At 50.5% G+C, this 24724-nt stretch overlaps 1 protein-coding gene across 5 annotated transcripts in view; it reads left to right on the top strand.

The window, feature by feature from the left end:
• The window catches only part of FBLN5 (fibulin 5), an 80300-nt gene that overhangs the window by 45349 nt on the left and 10227 nt on the right, over positions 1-24724 (top strand). For all 5 annotated transcript variants that reach the window (XM_086708981.1, XM_086708984.1, XM_086708982.1 and 2 more), the window contains 5 exons: positions 10644-10766; positions 13845-13961; positions 17223-17342; positions 21667-21789; positions 22711-22837. In XM_086708981.1, the coding sequence (XP_086565107.1) occupies positions 10644-10766; positions 13845-13961; positions 17223-17342; positions 21667-21789; positions 22711-22837 (610 nt within the window). The remainder of the gene's footprint in view (positions 1-10643; positions 10767-13844; positions 13962-17222; positions 17343-21666; positions 21790-22710; positions 22838-24724) is intronic.

The following is a 24724-nucleotide window of genomic DNA, read 5'->3' on the forward strand; positions in this document are numbered from 1 at the left end:
AGGAGAGAAGTGACAAAAGGACCCCACGCTCATTATTCTAAAGCGTGACTCAGAAGTTGTTACACATATTTTTATTTATGTTTCACTGGCCAGAGTTTAGTCACATAGTCACATTTCACTGTAAGGGAAGCTGAAAAATACAGTCTTTAGTTGGGAGAATGGATATCGGAGGACAGTATCCAATTGTGGCAACCTCTGCTACATCATCTGTCTAGATCCACCCAAATATCTTCTGTTCCAGGAAGCCTGTTCCTCCTGGACGGGACCCCATTCATTGCTCTAGCTATGAAACCGACCATACTGAATTGGAATTATCTGCTCCCGTAACTATTCCCTACTAGACTGTAAACATATGTGACCCATGTCATTTATCTTTGAATGCCTAGTACCTATAGCAGTACTGGCTCGTGGTGAATGTATGTGGCATAAACGAGTCCTGTTTAGAATTTTATTGACCCTTGGACTTGGGCACTGTGCTCTTTGTGGGGAGGTGCTAAAGTGGTCTGGCAAGTAAGTTAGTTGGTTGGCCCCACATGTAGCTCCTTCATCTCATTGCCTTCCGCACTAAAGCAATCCCGAATCTGCTAGTGACCACAGAAGGCTGGATGTAAAAGGATAGCCCCTATTCCATTGGCTAAGTAAACAAGCAATCCTGAAAAGTGTTCAATTCGTTCAAATATTTATTTTAGTCTCAAGTGATATAATTCAACTCTTACCAAGGCCAAAAGGTGGTGGGAAACATGTGTGGCTACTTCAGATCTGTGCTTTTTGGGGTGGGGCCCTCCTTTCCAGACTCTCAGGATATGTGGCCCCCCCCTCAGCCAGGAGACAGCACCCCTAGCATACTCTCCCCTATGGTCACCTCTTCTTCTTCTTCCTGTGCCCTAAGGTTTCACTTCCTCTTGACTTGTAGCCTTAACAGTTATTCTCTGATGTGCTGGGCTTGTCTGTTAGAGATGGGGAACCAGGTGGAGGGGTGGGGGCAGGAGAGGAGACATAGTGGGTTGCTCCCAGGATGACATGTCCATATTCTTAATCACCTATTGGCCTATTGCTTGTACTTTGTTATGTTGAAGGAGCCATCTGTTACTTCCCTCCCTTGTCCTGGGGTTCCAGGAATAGATGTGTGTGAAGGAACCATTTCTCTGCATCATCTTCCAGTGTCAAGACCTGCCCTCACCTCCCAGATTTGGGACACTCCCAGTTATATGTTCTCATACCCAGTTATATCTTCTCATACCCAGTTATATGTTCTCATAGCCTTCTGCAGTGCCCTCCACACATCTGTTTCTGTTCAGTGTCAGTCTTCCCCATTAGCCTGCAAGCACTAGGGGGCAGGGGTAGTGGCCCCATTTCAGAGATAAGAAAGCAAATGTCAGAAGCTGTAGCAGGGTCCCTGACCTCAGGTGTGGGGAACAAAACACATGCAGATTTCGTTATCGTGTTCTGAACGTGACCTGGCAGGGAATGTGTGTTGCTGACGACAGACTCATTCCTTGGGGTGAGTTTGCACACCTGGGTATTCTCACAGGCAGCCAGGCTGAGGATTTTGTCCCAAGCCTGAAAAATGGGTAGGATTTCCTGGTTGTCCCCTAAGAGCTTGGTGCCCGTTTTCGGGCCAGAATGAACGTGTATCTTTTCCCTTCTCTGGTGTTCCTCCTTCTTGTGATGGTTAAAAATAAACTTTGTCCTTGACCAGACATCCAGCTCTCTAAGAGGAAAGAGGAAATGTAACTTACTCCATTGGGCCAAGCGCATGGTGTGTCAAAGCCTTTAGAGGTGGAGAATGCTCTCAAATCAGCCCTGGGCAAAGACTGGGATGGGAATAAAGCCCCAGGCACTACAGGCTGAGGCCTAAGGCTCTGCCGGAGTTGAAGCTGGATGCCAGATATCCTTCAGCCCGTGGGAGTGAGATACAAGTCACCAGAAGAATGGATGGTGGAACCGGTTTCCTCTGATGCCCTGTGGTCTAACTGACTTTCCCCTCTTGCTTTCAGAAAACTCTAAGTAAACGAAGTACCTTCACTCAAATAGAATTCATTTCCATACTTTCCATCATGCTAGGCACTGTGTTGGGAGCTTAAGATACAGATGTGAATAAGACCCAGTTCTGACTTTCAAGAAGCTCGTGGTTTAGTGGAGGGAGCTGGGCCATACACAGCTAACTATGTAATACAATATGAAGTGCTATAAAGCTAGATGTTCTTAGCACATGTCTGAGTATGAAAGTAGGCTTCATGTGCTATGTTGCTGAGGTGCCAAAAGAAAGCTCTGACGTTTCTCGGGAGGCGATATAAAATTTTGAGGAGTATAGCCACATGATCATTTTTGTGTCTTGGATGGTTCTGGAGGTTGCATTTAGCTTGAGGTCGAGGGGGAGAGACTGGAAGCCTGCAGACTAGTAATGACGTTATTTCAATCATTCAGAGAAAAGACAGTGAAGCCTTGAAGTGTTTGAGGTGACGTAAAGAAAGAGGAGAATTTGAAAGATTTCCAGAAGGAGAATTGTGTGAGAATAGGGAGTTAGGGAAAGATTGTAGGGATGCTTGAGGTTTCTAGCCCAGGATACTAGAAAACAGTGATGCCCTTAACTGAGACAGCATTGGAAGAGGTTCAGGGACAAGGAGATCATGGACTGTGACACTGAGGGTGACAAGGAAGTCAGGATGTGGGGCAGGAGTAGGCTCAGAGGGGACAAGGAGGAGGAGACTGTGGGAGGACACAATGGAGATTTTAAGATTTAAGAACTGTGATTCCTAGACAGTGGAAAAGGGATGGTCTGCATTGGAGGAAAGACACCGTCCTTTCTTCCTCTCCTTTTTTTTAATGTTTATTTATTTTTGAGAAAGAGAAAGAGAGAGACAGAGCATGAGTGGGGGAGGGGCAGAGAGAGAGGGAGACACAGAATCCGAAGCAGGCTCCAGGTTCCGAGCTGTCAGCACGGAGCCCCACACGGGGCTCAAACTCATGAACTGTGAGATCACGACCTGAGCGAAGTCGGGCGCTCAACCAACTGAACCACCCAGGTCCCCCACCGTCCTTTGTTCTAACTGGCATCTTTTGCACTTTTTGTCATCGCTTTAGGGGCACTATTTCTAAGAACTTAGTTAATATTCAGAAAATTGAGTTTACTCCTAGGAAATCACGCACCCCCGGCAAACTGAAGCGGGGAAGAACTTTGGAAGGCGCACAGTGCTTTCGCCCAAGGCATCGCAGCAGTAGGCGCTCCAGCACTTACACGGTGGAATTGAATCATGGATGTTTCTGTACACCAGGAAAGCATCCTGCCTGGCTTAGACTGTGCTACGAACTTGTTTAATAAGACTCTAAAAATCACAATACTATAGTAACCCGCAGGGTTGATCTTAGAGAAATATCCAGTGAGGAATTGTTGGCTTGGTGTTTGAACTTAAATTCTCTCCTAGCCTCTCTTGAACAGCCTCTTAAACTCTGAGCAGGTTGCACGGGTAAAGAACGAAGCGCCCTGGGCCAGCAGCAGCATTGGCATTGCCTGGTTGCATGTTAGAAATGCAGAATCTGCCAAACTGGAACCTGCATGTTAGCAAGGTCCTCGCTGACTCGTACGCACATCAAAGTATGTGAAGTATTGGTCTGGTGTGGCAAGTTCCAGACGTGGTTTTGCACTGGAATCACATAGCTTACTTTAAACAGCTTTCCAAGCCTCAACCCCAGGCATTCTGATCGAGTCAGGTGATTCTCTTGGGTAGCTAGGTTTGGGAACTGTGGCTTGTACGAGTTCAAAAGTCCTTCTCTGTTGATGGGCAAATGGCATGAATTTTAGTCTGTGGAAATCTAGTTTGAGCGCCATGTTTGTTTGGTTTACAGTCATGGTAATAACTAAAGCCTCATGCCCTTTAAAAAAAAATACCACGTCTAGGCTGGTAGTAAGCAGTCTTGGCTCCTTACTGTCAGGACAGTTTGATGCATGGCACTCAAGAAGGAAGATATGTGTCATCCCTTCCTTGGTCCCTGCCCCCCACAACTGCAGCGACCATTCATACGTTGGCAAAATGTGAATGGGCTTGGCCAATTCACTGCCCATTTTGAAAGCAGCTAAAGTCAGCTGATGTTTTCCAAGCACTCTGATGAAAATAATTACCCAAGACCAATATGATCTCCATTAGTTGCATAGTTGTGTTTTTTTTTTTTTTTTCTGTAGAAGGTCAGAGCTAGAAGGGGCCTTCCAGAACTCTCCTCCCAGCTCTCACTTTATGGGTAGAAAAATAGAATCCACAGAGAAGTTGAAACCTGCCTTCTAGCTGGTTTCATCCAAGAGGAAAGGATTTTTTGTCGTTTAGAAAAACGGAGCACATATTTGTTGCCTAATTAGAGGCGCCATACGAGCAAGCTTTGTATTCTAAGCTTAATATCAAGCATTGGGAAAAGTGCTGTAAACACAGAGAGATCTGGTTCCTAACTATTGCCCAGGACCCATAAGACACATGGAGTGCAGATGTCCTTGGATTTCAACAAGCGAGTTCTCAAACGCTGAGGTCTTTAATTAAGCAGGTGTTTGGGAAGTAGGTCCTGTGTAGCTTCCAGCCTTGGCTGGGCTTGTCTTGCTGAAAAATGGCACTGACCCAGCCCAGCAGCAGGCCTGAAACTGGCTTCAATCGGAGGCGTAGGAATGTGCCATTGTTATTTTCTTTCTTATCAAGCCCCATTAGCTTGAGCAAGGAAGGAACAAAAATGGGCTGGGAAAACATGTTGTTTCACTGGGTAAAAATTTACTACCCAGGAAATGATTTTGCCGTTTCCAAAAAAGGCCTTTGAAAAGGTGTAGTCTTCCAAACTCTTTTGGACGATTTCTCCCAGTGTCACCCAGTGAGAATGTTTCCTTTTGTCTGATGGCTGTTCTCACACAAGAACAGAGACATTCCTCTGTGGTTGTATACACAGGTTCACAAGGATGACCCATTGCTTGTCCACAGTATTGGAGAACAGAAGACATGGAAAGAAGGAAGAGTCGTAGATGGTGTAGAGATTGGTCATAGTTAGCTGTGGAATTCAGCAAAACACAAAGACCCCTAGGCTTCTGGACGTCTGCGATTATGGAGTCATAGATGGACCCACAGATGCCAAAGTGCAGAGGTGGAAGCTGAGACCCCATGAAGGAATGTACCCTACCTTTTTTCACTCTTTTCCCAATCGCCTGCCATGTGTCTACCAGGGAGATGTCCCCGGCTCTGGCTATGGTTGAACCATTGGACTAATCATGTCTTACTGAGCCCTAGTGCTGTCATCTTGGTGTCTTTGGTGGATCCCAGAACAAAGCCTGTGGAGGCAGGAGCCATGCTTCCCCGCTCTCTTTCACAGTTGTTAGAAATAGCGCCTCACTTAGGAAACTAGAATTTCCTGGGCACCTGCTATGTGCCAGCCAGTGGATAGGACCTGTGCACAAATACTGTATTTAGCAGAACACCTGAGGATGTGAGAGACTAATGAACTTGATCAGTAATACTTAGTTATCAAGTGCAGGAGCCTGGATTTACATCCAGCTCTGCCTCCCCCCGAAGTTATTTTTTTACCCATTAGCCCTTTCTGGGGAAGTCTCGGCCCTTTGGTCTTTTTTCCTCTTCGGCTTTAGTGCGGGCAGAATGGCTTAGGAAATGTTCTCCCCGTGGGCATGGATGAATCGTTGGGTTTTGTTTTGTTTTGTCTTCCAGTTTTTTAAAAGACCTTTAATTTCAATTAGAACATGTACTATGAACACAGTTTTAAGTATTTTCCCTTTAACTTTTAGGAATAAATGTGGAAATGTAATAAATATACAACAATAAATAGCTGGCATACATAGGCATATTATATAATGTTTTTAATGTTTATTTACTTTTGAGAAAGAGTTGGGGTGGGGCAGGGAGACACAGAATCCCAAGCAGGCTCCAGGCTCTGAGCTGTCAGCACAGAGCCTGGCGTGGGGCTCGAACCCACGAACTGTGAGCTCATGGCCTGAGCTGAAGTCGGACGCTTAACTGACCGAGCCACCCAGATGCTCCCATATGCATAGTATTTGTACACAAACCGATTTATTACACAATTTATGGCAGTACATTTAGCCTGTTATGCGTGCCTTTAGATCTCTTTATATAATAACCTGTGAGTTAACACTAAGAGTTGTGGCTCCTCCTCCTGGTGTTTCTTGAGTCAGCCTGAAGGAGCGCATTCGTTTTGTCATTTGGGTCGTCTGCCAGTGGTCTTCTGATGTCTTGAGGTCAGTTCCTCCATCCGCTTCCTCGACTCTACTTGGCAGACATCCTTTATTCACACTGTCTCAGCACACCTGTCCACGTGAAGCTGTCTGTCTGGCTGGGGACGTGGGACATAGTTGGCCATATGAAGTCCTCAGTGAGTGTCCCTAATATGCGGGCCTCTGTCCTAAGGCCCGGGAGCCCAGTCCAGCCTGCAGCCTCCTGAGAGGGGGTCAAGGGGGTGACTGACTTTGGTGACTTTCCCAAGTGAGCAGTTGTTTCAGATTGAGGATGTTTTCATTGAAGGCCACTCCGGGGATGTCGGAAGGAAGAGGCAACGGCTCGGACAAAGCTGCACGGGTCAGCAGAGCTGTGCCACTCGCTGCAGAGGGCAGTTGCTTCCCGGGCAGGTACAGTTCTGGGCTTCAAACTGCTGCCAGGTTCTGGAGAGGTGAGCGAGCTCTCTCCTCCAGTGGCTGGGGCTCGGGCTGCCTGGACAGTGGTGGATGTTGCCCTGCCTGGGGAGGGACGAGTCACGGTTGATCTGGTGGAATCCTCCTGGTGCCCAGGCAGCTCCCAGGGAGCTGTGGACCGGGCCACAGCTCCCAGGAGTGAGGCAGAGAGTGCACAGAGGCCTCTAAGCAGAGTCTCCTTCCGGGAACGACGGGGCTAGAGGGCTCTACTCAAGGCCAGCTCTCCCAAATAGCCTGGAGGTTTGGGAGGACACACACACACACACACACACACAGCCACAGCAGAAGAAAAGAATGAATGAGTGAATGAGTGAATAGATGGCTGAATGGACCCGGCGTTCTTTCTTAGGAGTCTCTTCCTGAATATCACACAGGAAAGGAAATAGCAGGCATGATTTGCATCCGCGGATAATGACACTTTACTCAGGTTGCTGTAACTTGTACTTTTCCACTGATGCAGAAAAGGAAGCTTTGCCAAAGAATGTCCTTGGAGTGGTTCAACGTATTTTTCCTTCTGTTATTTAAGTCAAATGTATTTAATGTAAGCAATTCAGCTGTGAGCTGGAATGTGTGATGAGTCTTTCAGCCTCGGGTGGAACCTCACAGCGAGAACATTCTAGTTTCTGCTCCACCAGGTGTGTAAACCGATGGGGGTTTTTGGTGGGGTTGATCGCTGATTGCCTTTAAAGTCCACACACCGAAATGGTCTCATCGGCCGCTGGCTGGGGAAACTTGTCGGGGCTTAAAGGCATTGATGTTCATTATTCGTGTGTTCGTTCATTCATTCACCAGATAATTACTGAACATTTACTATGGACACGGCATTACACCAGGTATGTTCTGAGCGTATAAAGACAAGACACACCCTCCAAGAGCTCCAGGGATTTTTAGGGTTCTCGAAAGTACGTATGTATTGACAATCCACTCAGTGAGCGAGTGAAAGTTGAAAATACAGTTTTTCGAATGTACATCAACAGAAGTGGAGCATCACGAAGTTAATTCTTTAACCCAGTAAAAGTGGTGGCGTTGCTTTTTTTTTTTTTCTTTTCTTTCTTTTTTTTTTTTTTGTTAAGACAATGAACTTTAAAGAGGTAGTTTCAGGCCAACATAGCTGCGGATGCCCGTGTGCGTGCCTGCGCATGCGCGCGCCTGTGCGCGTTCAGGTGCCGCATGCCCTTCTGAGCCGTCTGGTCCCCTGGCGAGTGTTCGGCTTCTCTCTGCGGGGAGTCTGCCGGCCCATTGTGTGCGTCGCGAGCCGCACAAACACAGAGTCTTGGGAACTTGCTACCACCAAGTCTAATGGTTCTTCTCCCCTTGGGTCTCGCTCACCCTTTAATCCCCTCAAGGCAGGAAAAAGAGCGCAGAATTCCTAAGGCGATGTTGTTCCCAGGGTACAATTGCCATCCATCACTCCTCGCCAGAAAAATGTAAATATGCACTGGCCGATAGCGGCATTATTTATTATCATAGTCTTCGATGCGGATTTGAGCAGGGGTGGCTGCTCGCCAAGCATTATTCGCTGGTTTCCCTGGGAGGCTTTGCTGGGTGGGCAGAGCTGGGGGTGGAAGGGAGGCCAAGGGCAGAGGCATGAGTTCCTGCAGCCAAGAACAGCTGGGTTTTTGCCATGGAGGCTGCACATCGTCAACGTGTTGGGGTGGAGTGGAGGCGGCCACCACCTTGGAACCAGGTTCTTGGAGGCCGTGGCGTTCAGCGGCCTGAAGCCTGAATCCACGTGATGCCCAGACACCTGGCGGGCTGGGGCAGGGTGGGGATCTATTGGTGTCATTGGGGTTGACTTGTCGCAGGTGGGTGGTGGATTACGGTGGTGTCGCTTGACCCCGAGAAACTGTTGCTTACCTGGCTGAAGGTTTCACTGAGTCAGTCGTGCCCACTTTCCGCGCTTGTAGCCGGCAAAGCTCTGTCCTCAAGGAATTCACACTTTGGGGCCCTAGGCGCCCCCCACAGTCTGCAGTCCGCAATGTCAAGAGGCAGCCAGTTATCCTCTCCCCAGCCCTTTTTCCTCTTCCGAGTCTGCCAGCTCCCTTCTGAACCTGCCTGGGCCTGGGTAGTGTGACCGCTGCCATAGCTGCATAGAGGGATTTGGAGTCAGGTGGGAAGGGAGCTGGGCTCAGCTCTTGGCTTGGTACTTATCTTCTCTATCAGTGCAGTTTTCCCATCTGTGAGATGGGCGTCATGAGGCCCCCTCATAGGGCGATGGTGAGAATAAATATGGTAGTGTATGTGAGGTGTCATATCTGCACATAATACAATACACACTCACACGACATATACAGACTACATTTGCCTTCTGCGTATGTACATGACGTACACGCATGACCCACGCCGACTACACGTGCACACGACATACGTAACATATGTATACCACATACGCACACCGCACGTGCTCGGTGAGTACCTTTTAATATTATTTCCAACCGTGCGTGGTCCCTTTGGAGGAGGCAGGGGAAGATGCGGATGAGCAAACCCCAAGTGCAGTAATAAGAGAAGCAAACGGAAGGTGCCCTGCGAAGGTACAGACAGGGAGGGGAGGTTGACCGAGGAGAGGGGTTGGTGCTGGGCCAGGCGGATCCAGGGCACTCGGTGGATCCTGTGCCGGGAATGCACAGATGAATGTTTAGGGAAAGTGTCCTTCTCCAGATCCAAGTGAGAGTGTGGCGTTGGGAGTGCTCCCCCCCAAAGTGCAGCGCGGGGACAAAGGGCAGGAGGATTTGTTGCAGTTACGACAGTTTTGAGTGCTGAGTGTGTACGTCGGAGGTCTTGAGGGATGTGACCGTGGATGTAGTTTGCTCTCTGGGCTCTGAAGCTCTTGATTAAGGAGAAGGGGCTGACTGCCCACTGCCAGACGGACAGCCATGGGCATGTAGCCACGCAGGGAACTCCAGTGCTGAGCCGAAGGCAGCAAGAGATCAGTCCCAGGAGCTCTGGAGCGGAGGGAAGGCCGGAAGCCTCCGTGAAGCTTCGTGAAGGTGCGGGGGCCCCAGGCCGAAGGATTTTTGTGGATAGATACAATCAAGTGGTTCCACTATTAGCTTCTTTTGGCAGGAGATGTTGGTTTTTCTTCTGTTCTCAGAGGTGTTTCTCACGCAGGTACACAACAGACCCCTGTTTAACACATGCATGAATAAGCCTAAGACAAAATGTGTTTCTTTTTTCTTTATTGATTTAAAAAAAATTTTTTTTTAGTGTTTATTTATTTTTCAGAGAGATAGAGAGAGAGACAGAGTATAAGCGGGGGAGGAGTAGAGAGAGAGGGAGACACAGAATCGGAAGCAGGCTCCGGGCTCTGAGCTGTCAGCACAGAGCCCAGCGTGGGGCTCAAACTCACATACCCTGGGTTCATGCCCTGAGCTGAAGTCAGCTGCTCAACCGACTGAGCCACCCAGGCACCCCTTTTTATTGATTTTTTAAGTGTTTTATTTATTTTTGAGAGAGTGCAAGTGGGGAGGGGTGGGGAGAGGGGGACAGAGGATCGGAAGTGGGCTCTGCACGGACAGGCTGACAGCAGCAAGCCTGATGTGGGGCTTGAAGTCACAAACGGCGAGATCATGACCTGAGCCAAAGTTGGATGCTCAACCGAATGAGCCACCCAGGTGCCCCAGACAAAATGTGTTTCCAAATCAAGTAAGTAATGGTTATTATCAAGGTGACCTGCTTTCAGAAAGTGATGGGACAGGATGTCAGAAGAGTCCCCAAGGATGTGTGGTCTCTTCTTGGCTATTTTCTTTCGTGGATTTCTGGGGAGAAGACTAGGTCTACTCCCTCCAAAAGGGTCAGTGTCTCCTAATGGTATCCATCAGGGAGGTGCATCCTTTCCTTGAATGTAACTCATGGACATTATCACCTTCTTCCCAGAAGGACAAGCAAGCAGCTGGCAACTCTGGTGGCTCCAGAGCTCTGGATAAACGTAGGTGACATTCTTTGGAATATGTCTGTGTTACAGATGTGGACGAGTGTGCAACGGATTCTCACCAGTGCAATCCTACCCAGATTTGCATCAACACCGAAGGAGGGTATACCTGCTCCTGTACGGATGGCTATTGGCTTCTGGAAGGCCAGTGCTTAGGTAACGGCTCTCTGGGGCTCACAGAGACTCTTGGAAGTGAATGGTTGCCAGGGGTACTGTGAAATGGGGGCCTAACTGGGTGGTCCATGGACAGTGGGATTTTCTCGGGGCGGGAGAGGTAGAAGGCTATTCAGCTTGCGTGTAGCACTGCCCGTTCAAACCAGTTGTGATCATCATGGTCAAATGCCATTATCAGAGTTTTTGACTGTAATGTTTAAGGGCTCGTATTCATTTTACCTAGACCTGCCTCCTGCCTTCAGGAAGTTTGTGGAAGTGAGGGTTATTCTATTTTAGTTAGAAATCCTCCTAAGGGAAGGGAACACTTCTTAGTCACAGAAATGTTCCAGGTCTCAAGTGTGGCTCGGTAGATTCTAACACCCCCTCCCAAGACCCACCCCACGAGTTGTGGTCTTTCTACTCTTAAGGACTCAGTCGTCACCAATTGAGAATTTTGTCCCTTGCCATTGGCATCTGCTCTATGATCTCTCTGTTTATTTTTACTGGAGGGTGATTTTCTTTTCTTCCGCTCTGTTTTTTTGGTTTAGCCAAGTGAATGAATTCATAGCAATCTCTAGCTGTCACTTCAATTTCTATTTCTAGGGTGTGATTTCTATGCTGTGTTTTCTTGGAAAAGCCCTACCAGTTTAAGTTCTCTAAGACACTGTTCTGTTGCCCAAAAGTCAGTCCTGGAGGAGCTGAAAAGCAAATCCAAACAACATCACGGAAACAAAAAAAAGAAGAGGGTTCTTTTTTCCAAGACGCTCTTGATTGAGACTTGAGTGTTGGTCTGCTCTAGAGCTCTGTCTGCAGCATCTTTGGGGCCGATAAGCCAGACTGGACTTGGCTTGTCCTCTTTTCCAGCCATGCACCAAACGCTGGCAGCACATGGCATTTGTGAATATGAGGGTCGCTGTGTGTTTTAACCAACCTCAGCTATTCTGGAAAATTTGATGCCACTGATTTGAACATAAGCAGATCAGTGTGAGTGAGTTATTTGTACAGGAACTTAATATGTCGACTCTCAGAGCTGGAAGGGATGTTAGATATTATGTCATCCAACTTTTATAGAGTTGGAAACTGAGACTCAAAGAGGGGGAACGTTTTGAACAAGGCGAGTTGGGTCTAAAACCTGGCTCCTCTCAGGCCAGTTTTTTCCATCACAAGGGGGCGCTGGAGAGGCCCAGGTGATGGGAACACAAGCCCCGTCCTAGAGCCCTTGGGGCCAGGTAACTGGGACATTTATCTCCTTGGGAGAGCTGTTCTCTTCCACCAGGGCCTGAAGCTTAGGGAGACATGCTCCTGGGGGCCTAACGTGGTGCCACATGTGCAGCCCGCTCACACTTCACATCTGAAGCGAAGGCCTTTCCTAATTGTGGTTGACCTCATGCCTCCTCCTGGCCAAATTCTTTCTCTTTCCAAACCCAAGTTCCACAGTCATCTACCACCCATTCTGTGCACCTTTGGAGACATTGCTTTTGCAGAAAAATGTGGGGCTGGGGGCTGCCTTTCCTCCAAGGTACACCTGGGCAGAGGATGCCCTCCCCACTCCCTAACCCCCACCACTGCCTCCCTGGCCTTGGCGGTGTGTCCCAGTGCACCCTGGGAAAGTTGGGCCCAGCAACTGCACAAGTCAGTGTGCTTTCCAAGCAGGATCTGCAGCGCTCTCCATGGGCAGTGGGGTGGGCCAGGTTAGAAGTAGCTGCGACTCAGAGATGACTCAGTCACAAGGGCAGGGCACAGGCTCTGAGGCGGGCTGAACAACTGAACAATAGGTAAGATGGAGATGGGGTCCTTTCTGGCAGTAGGTGGTAGAAACCAGGTACGGAGACAGATTCTGGGCTGGTCTCCAGAGCCCTGGATGGACAATGGTTCCAAAGGAACGGGGGTCCCAGGAGAGAACATTTGGGGGAGGTGGGGGTAAGTAAGGACCAGTTATGGCTGCAGTCAGATCAGCTGGTCCCAGCAGGTATTGTATAGGTGGGGACTTGGTCTCCACCTATAGGCTTCTTTCAAGGCGTCCCATCTCTCAGGAGGGAATTCTCTTGCCCATCAGCCCATTAACTTGGAGTATTGGGAAGTGCTTTCCCAATGACATCAGGCTCCCCATTGACTGGTACATGTCAGCAGGGAGGGCATACTGCCCAGCTCTGCTAAAAGGATCCATTCACCCACAGAGCCGCTTGCTCAGGAAAGGCCAGCCATGGCTCGGAAGGGGCATGTTTATCCAGAGTTTTATGTCTGCTCTGGTGCAAGGAGGAGATCCAAGGCGAACTCTGGCATCCTCCTGTTACTGGATTCATAGGTCTCTAGACGGCCCTGCTGCCCTGCCTTTCCTGGCCTACACTCACTCTTGTTCCTGAGAGGGAGACAGAGTCATTGCGGTTTTTTTTTTTTTTTTAAGTTTATTTATTTACTTGGCAGGGTGGGCGAGAACGTGAGTAGGGGAGGGGCAGAGAGAGAGAATCCCAACTAGGCTCCATGCTGTCGGCTCGGAGCCCGATGTGGGGCTTGAACTCACGAACCATGAGATCGTGACCTGAGCCGCTATCAAGGGTCAGACGCTTAACTGACTGAGCCACCCAGGCACACCGAGACAGATTTATTGTTAATAGAGCTGGCAAACAGCCTATGGGAGCGAGGCTATGGATTCCTCTTACACTTGAAGCCAACTTGTCTCTTCCCAGGGCAGTGGGAGGTTCCTATAGAATCCTAGATTTGATTCTCCACATTGGATACATTTTAGCATTGAATGTTGGAGTTGGATAAAGAGCTCAGAGCTTGCCTTGCCCCACATCCCAGCCTAAGCAGATATTTCTTCTATAGCTTTTCAGGTTCAGGTGTTCATGGGACTGAGATGGGGCAGGAAAGGTTAGAAAGGTAGATTGAGCCTTAGCCCCAGAGGGTATCACCACCCCCAACACTCGGTCGGTCGGTACTGTCTTCTCTTTACTTCCCCTTCCCTTCCCTTGGCGGTCCTGCTCCAGGAGAGATGGGCCATAATGATGCCAATGGTGATGCCGGGTGTGGCACTGGTGATTGAGGAGAGATGTCTCACCTTGCTAGCGTTTCTCCTTCCAGACATTGATGAATGTCGCTATGGCTACTGCCAGCAACTGTGTGCGAACGTTCCTGGGTCCTATTCCTGCACCTGCAACCCCGGTTTTACCCTCAATGAGGATGGAAGGTCTTGCCAAGGTACGTGATGCAGATGACAACTTGCACACGATGCAAAGCACGAGACGCTCTCTTCTTCGGAATCTGACAGTTTACGTGGTTGGCGCATATTCCTACTTGGTGTCACCGTGTGCCCCTCCTGGGTGCTTACAGAAACCTGAGATCCGAACGGAGGTTATGGGAAATATCTCAAAAAGTGCTCTGAGTATGGCTGAGATGAGAACCACGGTCATCCATCAGTTGGGGCTTGTGCTTGAATGGATTTGCTTCTCTCTGTGCGTCTACTTCCCAGAAGTTGGCCTGCCAGCTTTCCAGGCTAATCAGAAATTTTCACGCACGTCCGGTGGCCTGAGTTCAGTTCCTGATGCGCAAGAGGGGTGGTCAGAAAGGGCATCTGACCTCCGATGCATTCCCATATAGACGCATACTCTGTGCAGGGCTTTCACAGGCAATTTTCATGCCTCTCCCTCCAATGTTGCCTACAGCCTACGCTGGGAGGGCCTGCTCCTTAGCAGAGAGTCCAGGGGGGATGATGATTTCCTCCTCCGACGCAGTGTTTCGCACAAAACCGGAATGAAACAAAGGCATTTTCTGGGTTTTATAGGATCCCTTCAAATACTGATAAGAAAAACAAGCTGCATGCCTACTGCAGTTTCTTCTGCTCAGGAAGTGACTGGGGGCCCAAGGCCCAAGGAATTAGCGCAAGTCCTGCCCGGCCCCCGGCCCCACCCCGGCCCCCACCCAGGCCTCCGGTCCCTGGCAGCTGCCCCTCCATCCAGGGTGGAGGCGGTGCCGGGGCCTCAGAATGAGGTCTTTGTTTGGAGCCCGCCACCAGGTTTTGCAGGGCCCATGTCCTTGTCACACCATCTGAGGTCTGGCGGGCAGGCTCCTGGCCAGCTAGTCGGGGGATATCATGTTTCCATTCATTTAATCATATCTAAATCATTGAGTAAACAGGAAGGCCTCAGCGCTTAAAGGGTCTGATCCTGGATTCTTTGTAAGTCTTTCTCTCCAGAACTGGTTCTGCTAATTGTTCCAAGAAGTCTCGGCTATGTTCCTCTTGCCAGGGGAGGTAATTTTCTCCCGACAGAGCAGGGGCCCTTCTCTCCCACCGGAGCAGGGAGCAGGCCTCCTGGCTCCCTTGCCGCTGTGACGAGTGACATAAGGCAGCCGCGGGCTTCTCCGTGCCCAGACCGGGGGGTGGTAGCGCCCGCCCAGGTTTCCCCCAGAGGCTGGCAAGGTGCATCAGCATCTCGTAAGGAACAGCCGTGCTCAGCAGAGCCAAAAGGGCCTCTCAGGGACAGGCCTGTGACAAGGAGCAGATAATACACCTGGCACGTGCCAGGTGCCTTGGTGTGGTAAAGCCTGGACACGGGCACCCAGCCACCGGGATATTGCATCAGCAGGGGCCACGGGTGTACAGGATGTTACCTACGCCATTGAGCTCTTGTCCTGATGCCTCACGCAAGGAAGGCTGCTGTGCGCTCTTCAAAGCAGTGACGCCTCTGTTAACCTCACTGAAACCCCAGCAATAGCCTTAGGGGACAGGTACGGCAGGTGTGTGTGGCCATGCCTTGCAGATGAGGAAGTCGAAGCTCAAAAACGTGAAGCCACTTGGCCGAAGTCACGCAGCCAGGTGGTGGCAGAGTTGAGAGAACCGAGGCTTCAGCCTTCCCGTCCAGCAAGTCAGAGTGGGTGGGGTGTGGCCTGCTCCACATGATTCACAGGGGCACTTGTGCATGTGTGGATCCTGGGGGCTGGCAGGCAAGTGCAGCCGGGGCCCAGGCGGCAGCGTCCTGTGGGCCCTGTTGCTCTGCAGAGGCAGCTGAGAGCTGCAGGAGGACAAGACCCGAGCTCACTCGTATTGGCGTGGTCAGCGAGTGGCCGGGAGCCAAGGACACCGGCCCTAATACTCGGCGGTGCCGTCCTGCCTGGACTTGACTCAAAGACTCACCGCCATGGTGTTTCCAGGCTGCCAGGGCACAGAGCCTCCAAGCTCTGTTGGGGAGAATGGTACCTTGTGGACCCTCCCTGCAGAGCCCTGTTTCTCCCCCTCTGAAAGCTCTGAGGATACCAGGAAGCAGGCGCTGTGTGGGCATGGGATTAGCCCTCCCCGTTAAGAAAAGCTTTTCAAGCTGTTGCCGATGAAGGCTTTTCACTCTGAAAACACTCAAATCTCTTTTCAGAGCCTTGAGAGGTTTACCTGGACTTTGAAGGGGATAGAAATGCTCTCAGCTGGAACTTTGGTCATTGGCATGTCGGGCTTGGGAGAGGGTGTGCTTAAATCAAGTCAGCCAGTGCCAGTGCAGAAAAGGGCTCCTTCCTGCCCCTCCCCTCACCCCGATGAGTTGTGCAGAATAGTTTGTTGATATCATGGAAAGCCCTCGGACTCAAGTTCCGGCTCCAGCTGTGCTCCTGTTAGCTTGGGAACTTGGGCGCATCTCCTAACCTTAAAACAACCTTAAAATTGTTGGTGTATAATTGGTGTACAATAACCTGTGCTCTTAAAGGTTCGTTATTCCATTACCTTTGATGTATGTATCCCCCCATGCAGCCATCGCCACGCTCAAGGTGATGAAATATTCTATTATGTAAAAGTTTCCTCGTGCTCCTTTGTGGTCCCTTCCTTAACCCCCTGAACCTGTAACATGGGGCAGTGGCCCCAAAGCTGGGTTGTTGTAGGGATTCAGTAAGTGTGAGATCTGAGGACCCCGCCTCTAGGTAACTTATTACCTCCCAAATGCCCCATCTCCAAATATAGTCACATTGGGGGTTAGGGATTCAAACTATGAATTTGGGGGAGGGACATAATAAGGTCCGTAGCAATCACAGAGTTATTATTAGAGTTGTCATGGTTATTTACCTGTTTACTGAAAAGTTTAGAGTCAGTAGTGAGAGAAGAGGGAATCGGTGATATAATGCGGGAGATGAGAGGGCAAAGCAGATATTGCCTGGAAATTCCTGTGGGTGAGCCTTGGGGAGTAGACTGACTAGGAGGGGTGTGTGTGTACATGCATATGCATGGGTATGGTGTATATACAAGTTGTTTCTGCCCTTCCCAACTTGTGAGCAAGGAGGGGCATGTGGATGGAGACCCTGGTCCTTCGGTGAAAGCTCTGGGGTCTGAGCTCTGAATGTGAGAGATCTTGGGTGGAGATACTTGGCCCCTGTGAATCTGGTCTCCCAGCGCCGGTAGATTTTGTTGCCGGTGCATTTTCTGCCTGGTCATTGGGGATGTTCTGTTGTGGGAATGCTCAGTGACGTGCTTTTCTTTTCCCGTAGATGTGAACGAATGTGCAACTGAGAACCCATGCGTGCAAACTTGTGTCAACACCTATGGCTCTTTCATCTGCCGCTGTGACCCAGGATATGAACTTGAGGATGACGGTGTTCATTGCAGTGGTAATGGGCTTTGGCATTTGGCGACTTCCATCTGTATTAGGGGTCCAGGGGTGGGGGGGGTCAGAGGACAAGGGCTTCCTTTACAGGTGTTTCCTCTCATTTCACAGACACATATCCAGTTTGGGGACATTTCTTAGTGCGGTGGGGTCACAACCACACAAAGCAGAGATGAGTCACTTCCTGAAAGGTGGAGTAGAGTCCCCTCCCTTGTCATTTGACCCCTAACGCAAAATCTGACGGAGCTGCCTTTTAGGGTCTGACATGGGGTTGAAGAGGGAAAAGAGTGACCCAATGTTGTGTGTTGGTTTGAAGTATCTATCCCTACCCAGCACTGACAAGTCCTGGGGATCGCATACATCGTACTTGTAGAGTGAAGTGACTTGGAATAATAGCATATCTCCCAGGGTAGGGTTGGCAGGGGCACTGAGTGAATGAGATCATATACGTAAGTGAAAATGCTTTGCGAACTTCTAAAATCTCTACAAATAACGAATCAGTTCCTAGCTCCAGGCCTGGCACATAGCACACGTACAATCAAGAGTCCTCAAATCAATGAATGAATGATTGAATGTTGAATGAATTAATTCTTAACAATTTGTGAGAACATAGATGTGGTGACTTCGCTGACCTTTTACAAATTCCTTCCAAGACCCAGAAGCTACGATTCTCTGCCAGGGCTTTCTTGCGGACTCCATTACAATTTTCTTCCTAAAACCTTGTGACAAGAAAGTTGTAAACTCTTGCAAACTCCTTGAGAACAGGGATGACATTTTACTCCTATAAATCCATGTAGCATCCGGCACAGAGCCACGTATGTGCTCATTCTTTCTTTCGTTCTTCCTTCTTTTTCTTCTTTCCTTGTTTTTTGGTAAATACTGGATTAAAGTAAACTCCACTGCATCGACTTTTGGCATCATGAGCCGTTGTGAATTAGCACGGCTCAAATTAACGCTGCTTCGCCGTATTCTTCAAAATAAGCGAACCATACCCTAGGGCGTGAAAATCTTTTTTGTCCCACTGAATGGAAAGTTTCCTAATCCCGGGTTTCATTGTGACAGGAACTGACCCAGGTCATGAATGGGACTTGTGTGGTAGCCTCACTGAGGTCCGGGGTGTTCTAGGGACAGAGTACTCTGAACAAACGAGCAACCTCTCCCTGGGGCCCGGAAAGCCAGAGCCGTGAGGAGGCAGTTACAGAGAGCCTCAGACGGATTAAATGTCAGTCCCGGAAACTAATAAAATACCTTCAGGCATGAAAAGCTACTTTCTTCCTAGATTTCGGTTCCTCCTATGGCACTCCTTGGGGGAATCTGGGCCAAGGGACTAAGAGGGAGAAAGTTTAGCATCATGAGATGGGATTAGTTATTTCTCCAAAAGTCCCTGCACATCCACAGGTGTATACTGACCACCTCTGGAGGGGGTATGGTAGAGCGACTGCAGCCAGATGGAGCTGGGTTCAAACTCTAGCTCTGCTGTTTAGTGCTTTCCTTGGCCACGTCACTCATGTGGTCCTAAAGATTAAAAAAGCTGGTGTCGAGGCACCTGGGTGGCTCAGTCCATTTCAGCATCCGACTTCAGCTCAGGTCATGATCTCATGGTTTGTGAGTTCGAGCCCCACACCAGGCTCTCTGCTGTCAGCACAGAGCCTGCTTCAGATCCTCTGTCCTCCTTGCTCTCTGCCCCTCTCCCACTGGTTCTCTTTCTCTTTCTCTCTCTCCCAATATAAATACATAAACTTAAAAAAAAAAAACTAGTGTACCTAAGCATCGTTCCATATTAATTTATTTTCTCTGTCAGTGTAAGAGACTTCTGGCTTTTCAGAGAGTTTACATCCTTGGTGGTTTGGCAGGGATTTTCAGTTGACTGATTTTACCCTAAATGGCCGTCTTCTCCTCCACACTCACCATGAAGTGCCCACTTTCCTAAGACGAGTGACTCCTGGCCACCTCAGGCTTTAAGGTTGGCTCGGGATAACAGTGGGACACAGGGAGTTTGTTTTCTGTCCCTTCCTACTTACCCTCTTTCTTTCTTTCTTTCTTTCTTTCTTTCTTTCTTTCTTTCTTTCTTTCTTTCTTCCTCCCTCCCTCCCTCCCTCCGTCCTTCCTCCCTCCCTCCCTCCTTCCCTCCCTCCCTCCCTCCTTCCTTCCTTCCTTCCTTCTTTCCTTCCTTCCTTCTCATTTCCCCCCAGGAACTGTGACTCCCGGTGCCGTCACAGCTAGTGTGGCCCCTCTGTACAGCACCAGCCCGTTCCTGGCTGTGTCCCTTTATCTCTTGGGGACTTGCTAAACTGAGCTAATCCTGGAAACCGTGGCGGGTTCGCATGAGTGAAAAATGGCCTCAAGGGTGCTCCTGGCCAAAAACCAGGCTTGGACTTCAGCTTTTTTGGTGGAGATTGGAGCCACAGCCCTAGTAAAGTCTGGGGATTGCAGACCCCAAGATAAACTGAGTGGGCCTATTAGGGACCCTCCCTAGCCAACAGGAGGTGGGGGCACGTGCTGCCCTCTCCATCTGCCCTGGGGCCAGTCCTGCTCAGGGGAGGCCCCCAACCTTAGGACCCCTCAAATCCACCGATTTTAAGTCCTGAGCGGGATCGCTCAGGGAGACACCACAGCATGGTGTTGACCAGTGTAGGAGCCGGAGGCTGGCTGGCTGGCTAGCTTCATGTCCGAGATTTACTGCTTCCTCCTTATGTGTAAGTTGTTACCTAACTCGTTAGTCAAGTTACCTGACTTCGGTAAGCCTCCATTTTTCCTCTGTACAATGTAGCCAATAATAACACTTCCTTCATAGGGCTGAGGTGAGGATTAAATAAGATGAGGCATGGGACACTGGCTGGCTCGGTCTGCGGGGCGTGCGACTCTTGATCTTTGGGTTGTGAGTTCAGATCTTTGGGTTGTGAGTTCAAGCCCCACGTTGGGTGTAGAGATTACTTAAAAGTAAAATCTTAAAAAAAAAAAAATAGTAAGATGAGACATGGGAAGGATTTAAGCCAGCACTTGGTGCATAGCAAGCGCTTGACAGCTCCAGGCTTTACTCCCGCCTCTCCCAGAGGTATGAGCAGAATCTACGGTCTGTTGTGATGGGCTGGGGCCCGAGGCCTGGGACCCTACGAGGTCCCCGGGGGAGCAGGGGTGGGGTGGGCTGGGGCGGGGCGGACAGAAGCACGTCCTACCTCATGAGCGTGCTTTAACTTTGCACATGCACATCCGGTTCTGCCGGCTCCCAGCCCACTGCCCGGAGACCCCTGGGAGAGCTGGGAAGGAGTTGTTCCTCCTGCGACGTGAGAGGCTTAGGCGACACCAGGATTATCCCGAGGTGGGGAAGCCGCCTCGTTTGCCCGGACACCCTCCCTGGGTCATTCCGGCCACCGGCGGTCTGGTGAGCGAGAGAGCAATCCGAGGACATGTCACATGGGGAAGCTGGTGAAAGCAAGTTTTCGGGAAACAATAAATGAAAGAAAAACATGTTTTCTTTGGCGCGCTCGACGAACGAGGCTCAGATGGGGCTCTGCTGCCAAACTCCGTGTGTGAGGAGGGCTGGCCCTTCTAAGACGCCCTCTTCTGCATCAGCTGCCCCGGCCTATGTGTTCGATGGCTGCTCCTCTGTGTCGCCACCTCTCTGCAGCCCGGGAGTGGCCCAGCTCCAGGTTCCCACGTGCCGACCACCTCCTGAGGCAGGCGGGCCAGCCAGGGGCCATACGCTGGCCCACCCCACACCCCTCCAGAGCTTTCTTTTTCAAGGAGGTCTTTGAACACAATGAACTTTCGCCGTAACGCGCATCCCCCGGCCTCCCCGATGTGTCCCTTTGAGTTGGGATTTTCGGAAGCATATTGCTTCTCAACTTCGGGGTGATTAGAGGGCGATCAGCGCTGGTAAGGTTGCCCTTGCAGAAGGCTGGGGGCCAGGGAACGTGGGGTTTTGGGGGCTCTGGGGGAAGAGCTCTGCCCGTAGAAAACTCCGATGGGCAAAAGAATCCCCCCTTCAGAAGTGAAAGTTACATGTACCTGTTGGGCAAAACGAGTCGGTAGTGAGTAGATAACGTAGCTGAGCCAGAGGGAGGAGTGATGGAAGCTTGGTGGAGACAGATTTCAGCTCCCTGGGGGAAAGAATCTTCTAGCAGCTAGAGCTGTCCAGTTGTTGGTAGGCTTCCTCAGTAGGTAGTGAGCTCCCTGTCACCTGAGTGTGCGAGAAGTAAAATGGCAACCTGGTAGCCACAAAGCTGTCATATGCATCAGGAGTGTGTGGGAGTCGGAGGAGACAACCGCTAAGCTCCCACGCCCAGGTGGTCTAATTATAAACAGCAGGTGTGACTTGTCACCCCCAGACATGGACGAATGCAGCTTCTCTGAGTTCCTCTGCCAGCATGAGTGTGTGAATCAGCCCGGCACGTACTTCTGCTCCTGTCCCCCTGGTTACATTCTGTTGGATGACAACCGGAGTTGCCAGGGTAAGGCTGTCCAGGGGGACCTGGCTGGGGGAGGTGTCAGGTGGGGCTGGCTCAAGGGGTCACCTGGAGGTCTTCACCTGGGGGAGGTGGCAGGGATGAGGGCAGGAGTAGGTTCCGGTGGCTCCCAGAGTGGCAGGCTGTGGTCAGGCTGTGTGGCCCAACCCCACCCCCAGGCAGATCTCTGCATCCCCGAGACTCCTTGTGGCCTGGCCCCCTTCACGGACCACGGTCCAGCCCTTCTCATGGGCCCTGGAGGGCAGCCCAGTTAGTGTTTCTCTACGGATTTCCTAGAAAATGGATGGCAGGGGAACTTCACACATCAGACTGCTGTGTCCCCCAAAGGGTCAGGACCCCCAGATGGTGAAGGGGTAGGTCTCACTCTTCAGATTGGCCACTTGGGCTGATTCCCAGCCTCATGGTCACCCCGTGGGGCCAATGGAGAGGCTGGTGGCTGAGCCGTTGACCCATTTCAGCCCCTTGAATCTACCTTACTGGAACACCAGGCAAGAATTCTCCATAGCCAGGGCTGGGCAATGGAAATATAAAGTCAGCTACAAAGAGGAGCCATACAGCAACAGAAAATAGGAAAAATTACTTATAAGAATGTATTTTATTTAATGCAATACATCTACAATATTATCATTCCAACATGTACTCCATGCAAGAACTTTTGAAGAGATATCACTTTCTTTTTTGTACTGCGTTGTCAAAACCTGTGTGTATTTTCCACTTCCAGCACATCTCAGTTCGGACTAGCCACCTTTCAAGGGCCCAGTAGCCACACGTGGCCAGTCGCTATCGTGGTGGACAGAGCAGTTCTCTAGTAAAGACCCAGGCCACCCCACCCCCGACACCTGGCCAGGAGCCCAGCACCTTGGAAGCACTGTCCTGCTTCAGCCCCTTGTCTACCCCTCATTTCAGATATCAACGAGTGTGAGCACAGAAACCACACGTGTAACCTGCAGCAGACTTGCTACAATCTGCAAGGGGGCTTCAAGTGCATTGACCCCATCCGCTGTGAGGAGCCTTATCTTCGGATCAGCGATAAGTAAGTCATTTGGGAAATGGGAATGTGATGAGGGGTCTGGTTCAGCTGCCTGTGTGGTGGGAAAGGAGGGTGCCCGTGCCAGGGAATCAGGATACTTAGCCTCTTGCCTGCTGGACACACACAGACACACACAGACACACACACACCTTCTGTCCTTCTCTCTTCCTTTTTTTTTTTTTTTTTTTCCTATTTTTTTAAGAAAGAGAGACAGAGCGTGAGCAGGGGAGGGGCAGAGAGAGAGGGAGACCCAGAATCCGGAGCAGGCTCCAGGCTCCCGGCTGTCAGCACGGAGCCCGACGCGGGGCTGGAACTCATGAGCCATGAGACCATGACCTCAGCCGACTGAGCCACCCAGATGCCCCGGGCCCTCCTCTCATTCAGTCACACAGTTTCCCCCCTGAGCAACACCCACTCCTTGCGCTGGAGACAAAGGGATGGACCAGACACACCTGCCGTGGCCTCTAGGAATACAGCATCTAAGAGCAATTTGTGGCTTACCCATGCGCTTCCTGCTCTGAACAAAAACTGGACAAAGAGGACGAAGCAGGGGCAGGCGGGTCCGTTACGGACAGTTCGGCTTGTTGCTCAGAGCCGTGCTTCTAGCAACCCTTTGGTGTCTGGTTCCAGGGTCCTACGTGGCAGAGCAAAGTGTCCACTCTCTCTGGTTCTCTCTGGGGTCCTCCAGGCCGCGCTTGTCTGGAGCCAGGGAGTCGACGGCTTCAATGACAGCACTGAGCTCGTGCTGCCCGTGAGGTCCCTGGCGTGCCGCTGCAAGCTGCCTGCCTCCAGGACCCATTTCGGCTGACTCCAGCCACCCCCTTCCAGCTCATTTCCTCGTTCGTGGTCCTGTGCTCCTGCCAACCTGAGCAGGACTCGCCCTCACCTTTACCCACACCCTGGAACGTCCAGCCTCCCGCCTCTCACGCACCCATTTTCTGCCATACGGAAGGCGTTGCTTCCACCGCCACATGGACAGATCCGCCCCATCTTCCAGATCTCAGCTCCAGTGCCATCTCCCCCAGCTGTCTGTGATCCTCCTCAGCTGCCAGCCATCACGCCCTCCTCCGGGCTTCTTAATTTAGGAGGCAGTTCTTTTCTGTGTGACACGTGACATTTTCAGGGGCCATTCGGGCACCCGGGACAGTTTGACTTGGCTATTTGGATCAGCCTTCAGAAAGCCAAACTTTACAAATGATTTTTATACACCCCTTTATCAAACGTTAGTCGAGCTCCTATCACGTGGCAAACAGTACCAGGCATGATGGTTTTGCTCTTATGCTAGTGGAGGAGAAGGGCATTCAGCCGGTTGTCGCATAAATGAATGCATAATCGTAGATTGGGATGGGTGCTGTGAGCAGGAGGAACGGGAATTTATAAAAGGAACATTAGGGCTGGAGCTGGTCTAGACTGGGGAGTCCAAAAGCTCCTCTGAGGAGATGCCATTTGGGCTGGGATGGGAAAATGAGTCGATGTTGGCAGAGACTGGAAGAGCAGAGTGAACAGCATGTGCAAAGGCCACAAGGCGGTGGTGAACTTGACGTCTTCAAGGAACGTCTTCAGTGGCTGCAGCCTAGTGAGTGAAGTGGGCAGTGATCTGAGGGAAATTGACAGAGGCCAGACTTTGTTCAGTTTAAAAAAAAATTTTTTTTTTTAATTTTTTTTTTTCAACGTTTTTTATTTATTTTTGGGACAGAGAGAGACAGAGCATGAACGGGGGAGGGGCAGAGAGAGGGAGACACAGAATCGGAAACAGGCTGCAGGCTCCGAGCCATCAGCCCAGAGCCCGACGCGGGGCTCGAACTCACGGACCGCGAGATCGTGACCTGGCTGAAGTCGGACGCTTAACCGACTGCGCCACCCAGGCGCCCCCCCAAAAAAATTTTTTTT

Source organism: Puma concolor, chromosome B3 (genome assembly GCF_028749965.1).
Source record: "Puma concolor isolate L17-30 chromosome B3, mPumCon1.1.hap2, whole genome shotgun sequence".
NCBI lineage: Eukaryota > Metazoa > Chordata > Mammalia > Carnivora > Felidae > Puma > Puma concolor.